The 19,144-nt window shown below is 39.3% G+C and overlaps 1 protein-coding gene across 2 annotated transcripts in view; it reads left to right on the top strand.

The window, feature by feature from the left end:
• Positions 1-19,144, top strand: part of LOC136858315 (probable Rho GTPase-activating protein CG5521) — a 709,838-nt gene that overhangs the window by 253,186 nt on the left and 437,508 nt on the right. For both annotated transcript variants that reach the window (XM_067137762.2, XM_067137761.2), the window contains 2 exons: positions 752-850; positions 17,989-18,090. In XM_067137762.2, coding sequence (XP_066993863.2) covers positions 752-850; positions 17,989-18,090 — 201 coding nt within the window. The remainder of the gene's footprint in view (positions 1-751; positions 851-17,988; positions 18,091-19,144) is intronic.

The following is a 19,144-nucleotide window of genomic DNA, read 5'->3' as shown; positions in this document are numbered from 1 at the left end:
GTATGGTACAGAAGGCAAGGAGGGATAGAGTGAGAAATAAAGGCATATGAAAAGAGCTAAATGTGCAAAAACTGTGACAATCTGAAACAGATTGAGGTGGCGTGGACATGTCAAGCAGATGAAAGAAGAAAGTCTGCCAGGACAAGCAATAAAAAGACAGATGACAGGCAAGAGAGGACGAGGAAAACCAAGATTACGAAGGATAGACTCTGTGAAGAACAGCGTGGAACAACGGAACTTGGACTGGAACACTGTTGTCAGCTGGAAAAAGGGAAGTGATGATGATGATGATGATGATGATGATGATGACAGAGCTCAAGGAATATATTTTCTGCTATTTAATTGTTTAGTCTTCATCACCATCATTTGATTTAGATTCATCGATCCTTGTTCTTTGTCACTATATATTATGTAAGGAAATTTATTTTTCTTGCTGTGAATACTTAAAATATCTGCTAAATTAAAATATGAGCAGTATGAAATTTACATTTCTTTTATAATAAAAACTAATTAAAATTCACCTACTTAGCAACACTGAATCTACACAATGGCAATAACTTGCTTATGGGTGCTTCTAGTGATATTTTTTGGAACTAATTTTCTATTGTGTAGATAAAGGATGTCATCTACTTTACTGGCTATGTTAACAATACTGATTCTATGCCGAGGGCGAGTTTTTGAACTAAAAAATAAAAGAATTGGCTTGCAATTGGGTAAATATGGTACTTATCTTATATCTGTTGTGTTTCAGGTCCCAGAATTGCCTCCCTTCATGTTAGAACCTCTCGAGAGTCACAAAGAAGATCAGGGTAGGAGTGGCCCACCTTCATATGATTACCATTCTACGGAGGCAAGTGTAGTGTACTGATAAGTTTTTCACATGTTCAGGTTATGCCAGAGAAAGATTATTAAGTAATTATTTTGATGTCAGTGATGGGCTTTTGCTAAAATTCTGAATGAAATCTGTGATTCTCCAGTTGAAAGATGAGTAACAAGCTTGCGCATGTTTTAGGAGTCAAGATTTCCAGGCATTGCAACTTATGAATTTCATAGTTGGTTCCCTGTTGACATTAACATTATTCACTATTTTTAAAAAGAATTTATTATGAAGGTTCCATCTATTCAATACTTGAAAAACCTACAACCTGTTTTCTAGCCAATGACCAGGTCAGGGATGGGATGAATGAAGCTCCCAACTTGCGGTGAGGATAGGATTATGCCGGCTGCCGAGGCTTGTCACTCTCCTCTGGGGGCAATGATTGATGACTGACATATGATATGAAATGATATGAGTGTTGCTGGAATGAAATATGACAGGGAAAACCAGAGTTCCCGGAGAAAAACCTGCCCCACCTCTGCGCTGTCCAGCACAAATCTCTCGTGGAGTGACCGGGATTTGAACCACGGTATACAGAGGCGAGAGGCTGATGCGCTGCCGTCTTGAGCCACGGAGGCCCAGTCTGGTAGTAATATATTTCCCTATAATTATCAACATATGTCTTATCTCCTTTCTTGTGAAGTTCATGTATCAATGCTGATGTTCATCCATCTGGCAGCTTCTCCTCTTCCCGAATCTTGCTCAGGTTTCTTGTCAGTTCAGCGATCACTCTGTCATTGGCATATTGCCGAAGGTCTGCAATAATGCCGTCTTCTCCAGGTGCTTTATTGCTCTTCAAGGTCTTGATGATGCTCCTGACTACTTCCTCAGTTGGAGGTTCTGAGTATGGATTTGGTTCTTTGTGATTGTAGTCAAATTTCTTGGAGGGTTGTTCACTACTACTTTTCCTTCTTGGTTTCTGAAGTTGAGACTTGGTGGCTCATATCTACTCAAGGTACACCTGAATGTTTTATGAAAGTCCCAGGTGTTATTTTTCTGAAAGTCCTTTTCGATCTGGATCAAGCGTTCTTTGTCATAATTTCTCCTCAGATTCTGGATGATCTTGGCATTTCTCTACCTTCTTTCCTGGAACTTCTGGTTTTCGGGTGTTTTCCGGGAACACCAATTCACCCACGACTTCCAGCGTTTAGTTGCCTCATCACCTTCAGATGACCACCACGCATGTTTCCTCCTTTTCACTAGAGGGTCATTGGTTTTGCAGTATCAATCACAGCCTCTTGTGATACTGCCTTTTGTTCAATTCCCTTGTGAAATCTGTGAGTGTTCTCAGCTTTTCAGCGTCGAACTTTTGAATTGTGTTCCTTTTTTTTTTTTTGGGTTCTTGGGATGATCTTGACTTTGATCTTGGAGAGAAAATAATCTGAATCTAAGTTGGCACCCCTCACGACTTTTACATTTTAGATTTCCTTTTCTGCATGTTTTGAGATTGCTACATGATCAATCTGGAACTATATCCCAGGCAGGGATTAGAAGATGTCTACGTTTTCTGCTTTCTCAGGAGGTGTCTGAAAGCTGTCAATTTCATGCCCAGATTGAAGGTCTTACATAATTCTATCATTCGCTCTCCATTTCAGTTTGTCCTGTTGTGGGCTGGATATTCTCCAATGATTCTGAATCTCTTTTCTTTTCCCAGTTGTGCATTAAAATCTCCAAGTAGTATGATCACATTGTTAGTTGGTACTGTGGATATTGTTTCCTCGAAATCTTCCCAGAAGTCCTCTACTTTCTCTGGCTCTGTTTTCTTGCTCTCATTTGTGGGTATGTGTGCATTGACCAGCATGTAGAGCTTATTTGCTCCTTTGAAAGAAAGGGTGGAGATTCTTCTGTTTCAGGAAGTGAAGTAAGTTATTGCTTCTAGGATTCAATTACTTACTGTGAAACCCATTCCCAAGTGAGGTTTGTTTTTCATCACTCTCTTCCCTTCAGATTCACAAGCTGACTCTTCTGTGAATTTGGTCTCCTGTAATGCTGTTATCAGGATATTTTGTTTGGACAAGGTAGTAGTGAGATGTTTGAGTTTTCCAACTTTGAGAAGTGAATTGACATTGAATGTTGCAAAGTGAGCTACTCCCTTGCTCTTTAATCCCTTGCTGCTGGTGCGAGCTCCCCAGAATCCAAAGGCTCGCTGACGTTCTTGACAACTGTGGAATGCATACCACCTGGGGTAGTGCCAATGCTTGATCTTTCCATCATGCTGAGGCGAATGATTCGGTTTGGGGCTGATGCCTAGACATCGACGAGAGATACAACTGAGGCAGTTCACAGGCGCCGCTAACATGGAGATCAGACGCTGCCCCTGAGCCGCACGGTATGTGTTCAAACACTCAGAGTAAGTTTTATATCTGTCCTTAACATGGTTCAGCTACCTTTTACTCCATTAATTCCGAGCACTGGGTTGCCTCCTCCGCCAAATACGCCGCACTGAAGTCCACCTTCTCCATTGCAGTTGCCATTGAGGTCTTCACTGTAACCGTGGAAAGGGACCCTTACCAGATGTTACACGCTGGGTCAATGTGCTCTGGGACTCACATAGGCAGGGGCGCTACTCCCTGGGTAGGACTGACTCCGAAGAGAGTCCCTAACTTCTACCTTAAAACGGGTTTTTATTTTTGTTAATTCGTTAATTTTTTTAAATTTTTTAATTTCATTGAGTTTGTGAATGGGGTTATATCTCTGGTCTAGATATATGTGTAAGCTTTTGAGGATGTTAAGGAATTTTCCCTTATTAGCTGTTTGGGATATTTCCATGTCTTGGCTAATAGGGGAAAACTTGTGGTTACATTCATTCATATGATCATTGTTGAAAATCTTATGTGCCTATCAGCATTTAAATGTTCCTTGTAACGTATGTTAAAATTCCTACCGGTTTGTCCAATTGCTGCTTTCCCCTACCACTCCTTAACCCAGTCGCATCATTTGATGGCCCTAGCTTGCAAATCGCATTCATGGCAATGCACTGCTGTATACCAATACATGTAGTTACTAACCCACAGATACCACTTATAAGCATTCTGAGCTGAAGTTTAGACACATGGCTTCTGTTATTTCCCTTGTTCCAGCTTATCACACACTACCAGTACAAGAGATAAAAGTTTGTTCTTATTATTTTGCTCATGTCAGTTGCCATCTTGGCATCAAGCAGATGTGTTGTTGATGAAGATGGAATATGAAAGCTAATGACGACGGTGGCCAAGTCTTTCGAAACAAGTTTGTACCTTGGCACAGACTAACTTGACTGACTGGAACTGGACAAAAAGTGACAACAGCCCTGTTGTACATAAGTTTAGCAGATGCAGCGGGGTTATTGATAACTTATTGATAATGTATTGTTACACAGCCCCTATCTGAACTCTCAGTTTTTGTGAATACATGAACCGTTTGTTTGACAAACTATGTGATAAGACAAATGCATGTGCAGCAAAACGGTTAAGCAATCCTGACAGAAAAAAGTGGAAGATGATGTAAGCAATCCTGACAGAAAAAAAGTGAAAGATGATGACAAATGGTTTGAGACTGCACCTGACAAAATTATGGCATACTTTACGTTAGTTATACTAATGTCATGAGTGCAAAAGTCAAGAATTCATTTATACTGGAGTAAAAACAGGTGTATAGACACTCCCATTTTTTGTGAAACCATGAGCAGGGGAAGATTCATTATTTCACGATTTTTACATTTTGTTGATGAACGAGTTGATAGTAGTGATAAAATGAGAAAGATTAACCCTTTCTGCTCCTGTGTCTGGTGTCAGCTGCCCAAGGAAAAAATTAATTTTACCACATTATGTCATTTTGGTTATGCTGCAATCTTGCAGTGGAAAGCTTGAGCTACATTCATGTGCAGTATAAATTGATAGTTCTTAGTCACTCAATAGTTTGACATTTCGGTAATGGTGTTTTGTCACAAGCGATCTGTTGAAATGTAGGGCCGAAGTAGCAAATGACTGCGTATGGATGTAATTAGCAGTTTACTGAATGAGTGAAAGCAAGGAGTCTCATGTTAGTGCTTTTACTGAGAATGAAAGTTTACCTGCTAATTCAAGTGACTTGAGCAATGAAAGTGTGATGAAGATAGTAGATCTGATAATAATGGAAGAGCTGATGCGGATCCCAGGAAACATATAGCCAATGAGAACTTGTATTGAAGTTCATGATGCTCATGTGCTGCAGTTCACTTTCGTTGCACAGAGTGATGTAAAGTTAGGTCAAAACTTGGAGAAGCCTCTCAAACTTTTTCAGTTATTATTTCTGATGTAATACTTGGAGACATAATAGTGTTAGACTAATAGATATGCATGTGAGAAGATTTCTAGCTATGTGCCGTTTCGGTATGCAACAACCAGAAGATCTATAGGAAATGCTTTTGTGAAAATCATCATTGAAAAATGGTATGTTTTTTTTTTTTTACCCATTCTAGGAACCCAGAACTTCACCCAGGGGACAGCTTTGAAAAAATATCATATCCTGAAATTATTTAAATAGATGCTTTTATGTCAAATAATCCTCACATTCAAAATAAACTTTATATTTTATTTTTTAATAGAATTTTGTTATGCCTCATTGAAGCAGTTAGGTCTTATGGCGACGATTGGACAGGAACAGTCTAGGAGTGGGAGGGAAGCAGCCGTGGCTTTAATTAGGGTACAGTCCCAGCATTTGCCTGGTGTAAAAATGGGAAACCATGGAAAACCATCGTCGGGACTGCCAACAGCGGGCTTTGAACGCGCTATCTTCTCGACGCAAGCTAACAGCTGCGTGCTCCTAACTGCACGGCCAATTCGCCCGGTCAGACTTGGAGCTGGCATAGAAGAAGGTGTGTAATTGGTTGGAACCCAAAGGGTTAGACCTGTAATACAACATTTCTGTTCCAAATTTTCTGAATTATATTTACCTTCACAAGACATTGCTCTAGATGAAAGTCTAATGAATTTCAGAGGCGGTCTTTCATATGTCCAGTACAATAGGTCTAAACGTTCAAGGTTTGGAATAAAAATTTACATAATTTGTGAATCTAGTTCTGACTACTGTTTGTCTTTTGAAATTTATGTAGATGATGATGTAACTGATCCAAGTCTTCTGTCAGGTACAAATGTTGTGCTAAACATGAACCATTGTTAGGCTGAGGGCAGACATTATTTTTAGATAACTGATATTACTGCCCAGATTTATTCAGAAGGCTGCATGACAAGCAGATGAATGTAATAGGAACTGTTAGATAGAACTGAAAAGACATGCTTCGTGATATCATTAATACTAAACTAAAATGGGGAGAGTATGAGACATGGACTGCCAATAAAACAATGGTAATGAGACACAGTCTCTCATAATGCATTGGCACTGCCAGTGGCTCCAGGTGGCCTACGCAGTGGCCTCCACGGTATGCACTAGCCATGCATCTTGGGTGTGCTGTTTACCAACTGACGAGCCCATCTTAGCACACTGGGGCGAAACGCTGGCAACCTGGATTGAGTTAGCTGGAAAATTTATAATGTCCAATAACGGACCATTTATATTGGAACAGTATGTTCTGTGTGAAGTGGAAAGCTAACAAGGATGTTTGCTTTCTCACCATTAAACACAAATCAGTTCTCATGACAGGGACAGGCAAACTCAGATGAAAGAAAGGACAAACCCCTAGAGAGGGAGGAAATGAAAAGCCCAGGTGTGGCCTAGAATACCAGAAGAGAATGGGTTGGATTGACCTTGAGGATCAAGTGACAGCTCTGTTCCCTGTCACACAATGCACAGTAAAAGTGTACAGAAAAATATTTTTTTTTTACATCCTAGATACATATGCATTTTCAATTCCTTCACTGTATATCACAAGATCGCTATCAACATAAAGACGAGCTACGCTGACTTCAAAACTAGTATTGCACAGTAGCTACTAGAGAATGTTCAAGGTTGACCTTCAGTGACCACCATCCCTACCAGTTTACAAGCTGGCTGGCAGTGCAAAAAGTGCGGCGTAGCTCTTCACTTAGAAGAATGTTTTGGGGTGTACCACACTCAGCTGACATACTAAAAAAGCGGCACTGGTAATCTTATTCTTTCATTATTGTGCATACAATTTTTCAGAAAGGAGTCTGTACTGTTTGGTTTTGCATGGTTTTCTAAATAATTATGTGCTGACTATTGCTGTAGAGCAGCATTTAAGTGTGTTTTCTCAGTGAACTTCTATGGTATTTAAATGTGATGCGAATGGTTTAATAATAATCTTCACGACACACATTGTGAAGCTTCCCCTCATCCGTATGTATGTTCAGTATTCAGTTCTGCCACCAGCCATCGTAGATGGCCTAGACATCACTGAAGAGATACACTAGGGAAATGAGGATTGAGGTAATTTCCCGTTGCTTTCTTCACTGGGCCAGAAGTTGCTATTACGTATCAGTCTGCCAAGCCTACTGAAATGCATGAACCATCCACTGACCTTATGAGTTGAGTAACATTTTCACTCCATTCACAACAGGGACTGGCTGCATAAAGAATGGCATTATCTGCATCACTTATACCCTCAGTCACTTGTCAATGCCAAGGATGATACGGACACAGATCAATGAAAGTGACAAATTTGTTCTAGTCCATTCCAGAAAACATAGTGCACTGTAAACACTAGGTCTTTACAGCAAGGGCATCCCCTTCATGTAGCCCCTCTAGAACAGGAATTTTCTCAAATTCACACTAATCAGAAATTGTTTTACATTATATCTAAGGAACGTGATAATTTAAACAAAAACTCAACCTTAAAACCTATAAATAAAAAACAGCTGTGTCTAACAATAAATCTGAAACACACCATAACCAAACCACCCATATATTCCACCCAAACCAAACGCCATGGCGCAACAGCTCCGAAGGGCTGTGGTCTACCAAGCGACCGCTTCTCAGCCCAAAGGCCTGCAAATTACAAGTTATCGTATGGGCAGCACTACGGATCCTCTCGCTGTTATTCTTGGCTTTCGAGACCGGGGCCACCATCTCACCGCCAGATAGCTCCTCAGTTGTAATCACGTAGGCTGAGTGGACCTCGAACCAACCTTCAGATTCAGGTAAAAATCTCTGACCTGGCCGGGAATCGAACCCGGAGCCTCTGGGTAAGAGGCACGCATGCTACACCTACACTGTGGGGCCAGCTGTATATTCCACCCACCAATTAAAAATTTAAAAATTTATCTCTAAACAAAACAGAAAACGACATACTGAGATTTGGACAAATACTCTCTACTTCAATGAAATCAAACCCACCATAGCCAAATCGGAACTTTCAATCAACAGATTACCCTTTGACAAGCAAAATGAGATGAGAGTTGAAATCAGAAGCAAACTACAGAATTCTTTTAATTTATTAACACCACCTCACAAAACCTACAGTCTCTCACAAACGGATACAGTGGAACCTCGATTCTCCATTTTTTCGAGGGACCGTGAAAATAAAACATACAACACGGGAAAATGGAAAATCTGTGAATAAATGAAAACCATCAACAATTTGGCTAAACATCACAAAAATGAAATAGCAGTATGTATAATTATAATCTTACAAAAGCTCCTAAACCAAACCAAACTACAGCCCCAATGGGCCTTTGCCTGCCAAGCGACCGCTGCTTAGCCCGAAGGCCTGAAAATTACGAGGTGACGCAGGGTCAGTGTGACGAATTGGCCTGGCTCTCTAGATCGGGGTCGCCATCTCACCATTAGATAACTCCTCAATTAATGGTAATCACGTAGGCTGAGTGGACTTGGAACCAGCCCTTATATCTAGGTAAAATTGCCTGACCTGGTCGAAATCAAACCCGGGGCCTCTGGATGAGAGGCAGGCACGTTAGACCGCGAAACCGCATTAATTACCCATATGCGAGTTCAAAATCTCGATACTTTATATGCAGTTTTACAGGGGAATCTTCGTCAGTTCCCGTGAAAACTTCTTTCAGTTCCGCAACTTTGATTCGCCAAACTTCGAAAAATCTAATAACATCAAGCCAAACGACAATCGACCACAAAGCTCATTAGATACAAAAGTGCCCAGCATGATGGCGAAATCCCTTCTTTTCTTAATCTTCCATTGTAATTTGGTGGTATATTGTTCGTAGTCAGTTTCTGGAAATCTTGTACCGCGTAAATTAGGCCTACATCGACTTTTAAAGGTTATGTTGAACTCAAAAACATGGTTTTGAATGTAAGTATCGATTCTCAAAAGTTCTCAAATGCATTACATTCAATTGTGCCTTTCACTAATCCAGTCAAACTGAAAAGAGAAAAAAATCATCAAAACTTCAGAAATTACTGTTATTCGTGACCTTGAGGTCATCTGAAAAGCACGCTCGCTGCACATGTCAATACGAGTTGGAAATGATACAAACCATTGAAATGTAACATGCAGAAATAAAACAACTGCGGTTTTTGGCATTTTAACACAAAAACGTAAAATTCCTCGTATTGTATTACATTAGGACCAAAACAGTAATAGGCAATCCCAAGACCTCCCATGGCTTTCTTTTTTAATGTAAGGTGCCACATCTGTTCTGGTCTCGATAACATAATCGTGTACGATAATATTAAAATACTAGATTTGTATTAGGAAGGAGTAGTTTTGATTACTGCCTGAAAGCCCAGTTACTCTACAGTGCCCCGAGGAAAGTGCCGAAAACCTGTTCGCCAGTACGATAGAAAGAAAGCATCTAACCCTGGACATAATATGGACGTTTTATAAGTGAGAACATTTGACGAAACACGTTCTGTCTTCAAGCAGAGCTGTCAAAATGCACTCTATCTCCGTACAATTGTTGTGGACACACTGCTTTATGATTTCCGAGTTTCTCTAAACAATACCACCCGAATGCGATGCTAAGATGGCTAAGTTCACTGCCGATCGCTTTTGCAGTACAGTACTTGTTCTAATTGTCAAAATTACTGGGCGTTAACGCCAAGATCCATAAGTATGCTTTAGCCGTCCTTTCGTGAGATACAGTTTATTAAAAAACGATTGATCGAGGGTTTAGCGTTGAAGGGACTGAAATTTCTGGAGGGTTGATCCGGGAAATCGTTTCGAGGAACGGATAATGCGGGATTTTTACAACGTGATTTAATTACGATGCTCGCGGGACCACGTACTTTGAAGGCATATTCCAGGACAACGTAGTTTTCGGGAACGGATAATTGAGGTTCCACTGTATTAGATGTAAAACAGGAAATAAAAAATTGTTGTCACTGGGTGAGATGACTGTGTTCGTAGAGGCGCGCGGCTGTGAGCTGGGATCCGGGAGATAGTGGGTTCGAATCCCACTGTCGGCAGCCCTGAAGATGGTTTTCCGTGGTTTCCCATTTTCACACCAGGCAAATGCTGAGGCTGTACCCTAATTAATGCCATGGCCGCTTCCTTCCAACTCCTAGGCCTTTCCTATCCCATCGTTGCCATAAGACCTATCTGTCGGAACGACGTAAAGCCCCTAGCAAAAAAAGAAAAATTGTTGTCATTGGCTTAACTCGTTTCCAAGTAATAAACTTCTTCCAGTAAGTCTGTGGATGTACTTTTGATGGTTGAACAGACCAGTTCCAGCATGGTATAAGTGTCCACACAGATTGAACAGAATTGTTGGAGGAGGGTGTGGTTGTACTGCACAAAGTTTTTGTGCTTCTCTTCTGGCCACTTTATGTCTGTGTCATTCTTTTTCAAACAGATCGACAGCAGTAGGGATGGTCCGGCACCAAACTGAACAGTTATGAGCAACTCCCAGGTTTGTGGATTGAGACCTGTCATCCTCATAGTGGGCTTAAACTGGTCCTTGTAGCGCTTCATAGGGGCTCCACGAGGTCTGGTACTGGAACAAAGTTCACCATACAGGATTTGGCATTGAAATCTAGTATCACTCATCCGACGGACATGGCCAGTCTATCTAAGCTGAACCAGTGATTGACGATTTTATGCTGATTCTATGCTCTTGGCATGCACTTTCTCAGGAACAGCAATTTTTGGTGACATGGTCTTCACTTTTGATCCTAAGGATGTATCGACCTCTTTGTTGGTGGAAGCACTCAAGCTTTCTCAAGTCACATCGGTAAAGAGTCCAAGTTTCACAACCATACAGCAATGTTGTGATGACAACAGCATGATACACCATGAGTTTCGTCTTCATAGTCGGGTCTTTATTCATGAATACCTGGTGTGATAGTCGTCCAAATGCTGCACAGGCAAAAACAATTCTCTTTTCCACATCTTGCTCACAGTTACAGCGCACAGATAGGATACTACCCAAGTACAAAAAGTGGTTACCTGCTCCAGTGGAGTATCTTGAGATAGAGATATTGAAATGTGGAAGAGTTGTGCCAGGACCTTGGTCTTTTGAACGTTAATGGTAAGACCAAAACGATCACATGCACTCCTGTAGCAGTTAACTGAATGTTGCAATTCCTCTGGTGTGAGTGTAGGTGATGCAGCATCATCTGCATACAGCATTTTGGTTACCTTTGTAACCTGGGTGAGTCTCTGGGAGTGTGTTGCTAGGTTGAAAACTCCTCCATTGAAATGAAATGATACCTAACCTCCACATCTGGGTTGTTCGTAGAGGATTCATGTAGCATGGCAGCCAAATATAATGCAAATAGTGTTGGAGCAAGTGCACACCTGGTTCAGTCCATGAGTAATAGGAAATTCATCCGAGATCCTATTCTGATGGCAATCCTGTCCAGTCATACCATCATGGAGGACCTTAACCAGATCAACAAAACACTAAGGACAGCAAAGTGTTTCAGTTCTGCCCACATAGGAGGTCTTGGAACATAGTCAAATGCCTTTTCCAGGTCATAAAAGACTATGAAGAGAGGATTCCGTTGCTCTCTGCATTTTTTTAAAAAGTTGCCTTGCACAGAAAATCAGATCAGTTGTGCCTCTGGAAGTTCGAAACCCACACTGGGACTCTGGGAGGACTCTCTCAGAGATAACGTGTAAACGGTTAAGCAGAATTCTTGCGAGAATTTTACGTACAGTGGATAGTAATGATATACCGCGATAGTTGCCACAAACACTGCAATGACCTTTCTTGAAGATTGTAATGATAGTGGCATTTTTTTAGTTCACTAGGTACTTCTCTGGGAAAATGAGAGTGAAAATTCTCATTTTGGGGTTGACCACCAGCTTGAATTAACTCCAGAGGGATATTATCTGGGCCAGGTGCCTTTCTGAGTTTCAGACTATTCAGAGCTGCAGTGAATTCGTGGTAAATTGGCATAACTGCCATCCATGGTTGTTCGCGCTGTTGAGGCACATCACAAAGAAAGTCTTTATCAGCAGTTGAAGGACAATTTAGAAGGGTGGAGAAATGCTCCCTCCAATGCTCCAGGATTTCATGGCTGTCAGTAAAAGTGCTAGAGTTGTCAGCAGTTTTCATTGTACCTGTTGAAGAGTGAGATGCACCATACAGCTTTTTTATTCCTGCGTAAAAGTTACTTAAGTCCCGAGCATCAGATAGTTTCTGAAGTTCCTGAGCTTTCTGTTGCCACTAGATATTCTTAATTTCTCTTATCTTTGTTTGACATGTTCTTTTGAGTTCTAAAAACTGTGTTTTCTTCTCATTGGGGATAGATAGGGTTCCCTTTTTGCATTGGTGAGGAAAAAAATTCCTGAAACCAGTCTTGTCTCTTCTGCTTTACAACACCAGTAGTTTCCTTGGCCAGCTTCATGATTATCTTCTGGAAATTGGCCCATTCTTGTTGAACGTCATTCATGCTAACTGGATTAACGTTAGCTGTACATTGATCATATTCTGAAATTCTGTGGCAAAGGATTCATCCTGAAGTTTAAAGTGTTAAACTTTCTTCTGGTCAAGGTTTGGAGATGCCTAGGTGGTTTAGGCTGTATAGAGATCCTGAGTTGAAATAAGGAGTTTGTGATCAGTCCAACAATCATCAATATTTCTTGCTGTTCTGGTAATAAGTATGTCCTTGTTATCACAATGCCGTATAATGACATAATCAAGGATGTACCAATGTTTGGATTGAGGATTCATCCCTGTGGTCTTGAAGTGGTTAGGCAGTTGAAACTGAGTGTTGGTGATGAAGAGTTCCTGTTCTACACATAGACCAAGAAGCAATAGTCCATTTGTGTTACAATTGCCAACTCCTTGTTTACCCATCACATTTTTCTACAGCTGATTATCTCTCCCAACTGTGGCACTGATATTGTGAAGGAGTTAGAGGTTATCTTCAAATGGTAGTTTGTAGTTTGGTGATGGCTGTGCTTAGCTTATTGTAGAACTCATCTTGTTTTAATTTACACGGAGCAAGGCCTTGTTCTTTGAGTTTTTTTTATCAAGGTGATTTTCTGAATCACTATTTTCCTGCACTTTGGAAGTAATGTTCTGATTCATCCGTTGATTGGTTCGATGAATTGATGACACAGGCTTTCCTATCAGGTGCTCTTAATATTGACTGAGAAGTAAATCTACTAACACGAGGCTGACGTATTTGAGCACCTTCAAATATTTCCGGACTGAGCCAGGATCAAACCTGCCAAGTTAGTGTCAGAAGGCCAGTGCCTCAGTCGTCTGAACCACTCAACCCAGCTCTTCACTAGTTTATTCATAACTTCAGTTTCTTTATTAGATGAAACAGGCTTTATTATCAGGTGCTCTTAATGTTGACTAAGAACATGAACTAGTAGTGACATGTATAGATGCACTGGAAAGGATGAATATGTTTGAAATGATATTGAAGACTACTCGTACTTCCACTGTAACTGAATGATTTTGTGCATTTCTTACAGAACACTGTGTTTCTGTGTCACCTTACCACATTCGCTTAGTTTAAATTAGAAACTTTCAACGAGTTTTCCTTGCATCAGTATATAAGCCATATTTGTAACTGAAGTTCATAAATACTGAATGTGAAAATATACCATCTTCTGAATAACAACCTCGCATGAACTGACGTTTAAGTTGTCACATTTTCTAATATGTATTTTTATCAGTTGTTATCTGTCCATTTGCAAATTATTGGAAATTCCTTAATGACAGTCCCTTAAAATACCTTTCTCACCCCTACCCATTATGCTGTTTGACTGTGTTTTTTCAAGGTCCACAAATGTACTATAATAGCCTGTCCAGTATTTCCTTTCCAGTAGTTTGTAAAAGCAATGGTCATGACCCTCATTTTAGAAGAAAGCAACTAAGGAGGTATTATTGCTTTTACCTTTCTGAAAGAAAGATATGAACATTAGCGTACTTTATTTTCAATCAATCAATAAATCAATCAATCAATCAATCCAATCAATCAATCAATCAACCACTACTGATCTGCATTTGGGTTAGGGCAGTCGCCCAGGTGGCAGATTCCCTATCTGTTGTTTCCTAGTCTTTTATTAAATGATTGCAAAGAAATTGGAAATTTATTGAACATCTCCCTTGGTAAGTTATTCCAATCCTTAACTCCCCTTCCTATAAACGAAAATTTGCCCCAATTTGTCCTCTTGAATTCCAACTTTATCTTTATATTGTGATCTTTCCTACTTTTAAAGACACCATCCAAACTTATTCGTCTACTGATGTCCTCCCACGCCATCTCTCCACTGACAGCTCGGAACATACCACTTATAATACCAATATAAATGGTCCGTTATTGGACATTATAAATTTATTTATTTATTTAAATTTATTTATAATGTCCAATAGCGGACCATTTATATTGGTAATTATAAATTTACTCATTCGGGACAAATATTTCAGATTCCCTATGGGAATCAACATCTATATCACATACCACTTAGTCGAGCAGGTCGTCTCCTTTCTCCCAAGTCTTCCCAGCCCAAATTTTGCAACATTTTTGTAACGCTACTCTTTTGTCGGAAATCGCGAGGAACAAATCGAGCTGCTTTTCTTTGGATTTTTTCCAATTCCTGAATCAAGTAATCCTGCTAAGGGTCCCATACACAGCAACCATACTCTAGTTGGCGTCTCACCAAAGACAAATATGCTCCCTCCTTTACATCCTTCCTACAACCCCTAAATACTCTCATAACCGCGTGCAGAGATCTGTACCCTTTATTTACAATTCCATTTATGTGATTACCCCAATGAAGATCTTTCCTTATATTAATACCTAGGTATTTACAATGATCCCCAAAGGGAACTTTCACCCCATCAACGCAGTAATTAAAACTGAGAGGACTTTTCCTATTTGTGAAACTCACAACCTGACTTTTATCCCCATTTATCATCATACCATTGCCTACTGTCCATCTCACAGCATTATCGAGGTCATTTTGAAGTTGCTCACAATCTTTTAACTTATTTATTACTCTGTACAGAATAACATCATCTGCAAAAAGCCTTATCTCTGATTCAACTTCTTTACACATATCATTGATATATATAAGAAAACATAAAGGTCCAATAATACTGCCTTGAGGAATTCCCCTCTCAATTGTTACAGGGACAGATAAAGCTTCACCTACTCTAATTCTCTGAGTTCTATTTTCTAGAAACAGAGCCATCCATTCAGTCACTCTTTTGTCAGGTCCAATTGCACTCATTTTTGCCAGTAGTCTCCCATGATCTACCCTATCAAATGCCTTAGACAGGTCAATCGCGATACAGTCCAATTGACCTCCTGAATCCAGGATATCTGTTATATCTTGCTGGAATCCTACAAGTTGGGCTTCAGTGGAATAACCTTTCCTAAACCCAAACTGCTTTCTATCAAACCAGTTATTAATTTTGCAAACATGTCTAATATAATCAGAAAGAATGCTTTCCCAACACTTGCATACAATGCATGTCAAACTGACTGGTCTGTAATTTTCAGCTTTATGTCTATCACCCTTTCCTTTATATACAGGGGCTACTATTGCAACTCTCCATTAATTTGGTAAAGTTCCTTCATGCAAACAATAATCAAATAATTACTTCAGATATGGTACTATATCCCAACCCATTGTCTTTAGTATATCCCCCAAAACCTTATCAATTCCAGCTGCTTTTCTAGTTTTCACCTCCTCTATCTGAACATTATCCTTGTAACCAACAATGTTTACATACTGCTGGCTGGGTACTTCTGCCTTTTGAAGATCCTCGCATACACACTCCCCTTGTTCATTAATGATTCCTGGAATGTCCTCCTTGGAACCTGTTTCTGCCTTAAAGTACCTATACATACTTTTCCATTTTTCACTAAAATTAGTATGGCCACCAATTATGCTTGCCATCATGTTATCCTTAGCTGACTTCTTTGCTAGATTCAATTTTCTAGTAGGTTCCTTCAATTTCTTCTTACTTCCACAGCCATTTCTAACTTTTTATTTCTTTCCAACCTGCACCTCCTTCTTAGTCTCTTTACTTCCCTGTTATAATATAGTGGATCTTTACCATTCCTTACCACCTTTAAAGGTACAAACCTATTTTCACATTCCTCAACAATTGCTTTAAACCCATCCCAGAGTCTGTTTACATTTTTATTTACCGTTTTCCACCGATCATAGTTACTTATTAAAAATTCCCTCATGCCTGTTTCATCAGCCATATGGTACTGCCTAACAGTCCTAATTTTAATCTCTTCCTTTCTTTCACATTTATTTTTAATTACCACCAAAACAGCTTCGTGATCACTAATACCATCTATTACTTTGGTTTCTGTATAGATCTCATGTGGTTTTACCAGCACCACATCCAGAATATTCTTCCTTCTAGTTGGTTCCATCACTTTTTGAATCAGGTGCCCTTCCCATATTTACTTATTTACCATTTGTTGGTCATACTTCTTGTCGTTCGCATTACCTTTCCAATTGACATTTGGTAAATTGAGATCACCCGCTACATTCACGTTCCTTTTCTTATCGTTTCCCACATAGCTGATTATCTTATCAAATAATTCTGAATCAGCATCTGTGCTACCCTTTTCTGGTCTGTACACTCTAAAGACATCATGTTGCCTGTTATCTTTAGAGATGAGCCTTACCCCTAGAATTTCGTGTTTGTCATCTTTAACTTTTTCATAGCTTACAAATTCTTCTTTCACGAGAATGAATACTCCCCCTCCTACCATTTATATCCTATCTGTACGATACACCCTCCAGTTCCATGAGAAAATTTCTGCATCCATTATATCATTTCTCAGCCATGATTCAACTCCTATTACAATATCTGGTAAGTATATATCTATTAAATTACTTAATTCTATTCCTTTCTTTACATTACTTCTACGGTTGAGCACTAACAGTTTTTATGTCTTCTCTATTTGATTTACAGTTCCCTGTTCCCTTAACACCACTCCCTAGGCCACCCTGTTTCCCTGAATGTACCTTTTTGTTTTACCTTGAATGATAACACTAGTTGAGGCTAGCACACAAATGGCTTTGTGCCATGCAAAACAGTTATTTTTTTTTCTTCAGACTACAATTTTAATCAGTTTGATTAATTGGTTTGAGCTCATTGTTTGGTTAATTGGATTTTAGATTCATCCGTTGATTGGTTCGATAAATTGTTTAAATTGATAGCTCTACTTATTTGCCTTAAAATGAGTGAATCTCTGCAGCATTATCACCACTGTGTCAATAGTGAGCCTGTGTATTCTACTTGATCTCTTCATAACAATGGTATGTATGCTTGTATTTTGCACTTCTTCTTACAAGAATACTCTGAGTGCTTATACAACTGTAATCCTATAGAAAATGAAAAAGCAGTGCGCAATATATATAATGCATTCAGCTACTTGTTTCACCTGCCTCTCCATCTTTATTCTGACTATCTTAAATTTTCATCACCACCATTAAAACATTGTTATGTACTAAAACCCTCAAATGCAGAATGACCCCTAGTTTTTCAAGCAGAAATTTTACAAAAGTCTTTGTCTTGCTTTTGGGAATACAAGAAATTTTCCATGTGGTTTACCTTGATTGGTACATGTTTTTTGTTTGGTTTTGTTTGCATACTTATTGAAGTTGCATGGATTTGATTTAATCAAGAAAATGTTGTCTCTTTTAAGCGACAGTATCACCTTAGTCGAGAAAGTAAATATTAATTCTGGCAACACATTGGTTTAATTTGATTACTCTCTGGATGTTAGTTTGATATGATTTCCATTATAGCTTTTCTTTTCTTCAGGGAGGTGAAGGAATGGAGACCACTCGTATGACAAGACTGAGAAATGATTCATACTTAGGAGCAATTCACCGAGAAAATCTGCTGGTTAGAGCGGGTTTGCAGGTCAGTGAACACATTTACTTGTTACTTAAAATGATCATCACACTATGACATAATTGGTAGCAATAACTTATACTAAATGGAGAAAAGGGGTAAAGGACAGGATGATAACTTGGGCAAAATTACTTGCCATTAGCATCGAGCATACAGATTTTTTTTTTGCAAATAAGAAACAGCTGCTCTTGTAGAGAAACACACGCATACAACTTCCGTGTAGCTTACTCGTTGCTGAATTGTCACTTACTCATGCTTAAAATTCCGTGTGTTCGCCATTGACCCTTTGGTTTTTTATAGCCTCGCAAATATGTTTCAGTATTTTTTCCCTATTTTCAGCAACTTTTCTAAAACAGTTGTCTGCTCTGGAAATGATGAAATTAACATATCCAAGACTGAATTGATGTTACTAGGGAAGAAACCGTGGAGGATTGAATACAAAGTAGGGAACATGAAACTGAAAAAAAGGTGGTTCATTTCTAGTAGTTAAGATTTTTTTTTTTCCCCCCTGGGATGGTAGCATACTAAGTGAATTTGAATCAAAGTGCTAGGAAGCTAATGAAGTCAGCTCGCAGTTGTCATCAGTGGTCAACAGTATTCTGCAAGAAAGAAGTTGGGTCCTGGACAAAACAATCTTTACATCTACTGTATTTTCAAGCTTTGGTGCCCAAGAGTGAATGCTGGGTGGATTCAGATTTTCGTATAAGTACTGTATTTCTCTGAATCCAAGGTGACCCTGAATGCAAGACGACCCCACTTTTCCTTTCAAAAATTTAAATCGGGCTTAAAATGTACTTGGTGAACTAATCTTATTTATAATGAAAATAAAATTTAATGTAAATTCTACCTACTTCATAATCACTTTCATTAGAGGTATCAGAATCACTGCCACTGATCTGAACATCCTTGCACGGAGACATATTTTAAAAATAATCATCTTATTTATATTGATTACAATTTTTAATTCAAGAAAATAAATAAGCACACACAAATATTATGTAAATCCTACTTAATTGTCTAATCACTTTCATTGGAGCTGTCATTGGAGGCATCCGAATCACTG

Source organism: Anabrus simplex, chromosome 1 (genome assembly GCF_040414725.1).
Source record: "Anabrus simplex isolate iqAnaSimp1 chromosome 1, ASM4041472v1, whole genome shotgun sequence".
Classification (NCBI taxonomy): domain Eukaryota; kingdom Metazoa; phylum Arthropoda; class Insecta; order Orthoptera; family Tettigoniidae; genus Anabrus; species Anabrus simplex.
This window is presented reverse-complemented; position numbering and strand designations above follow the sequence as displayed.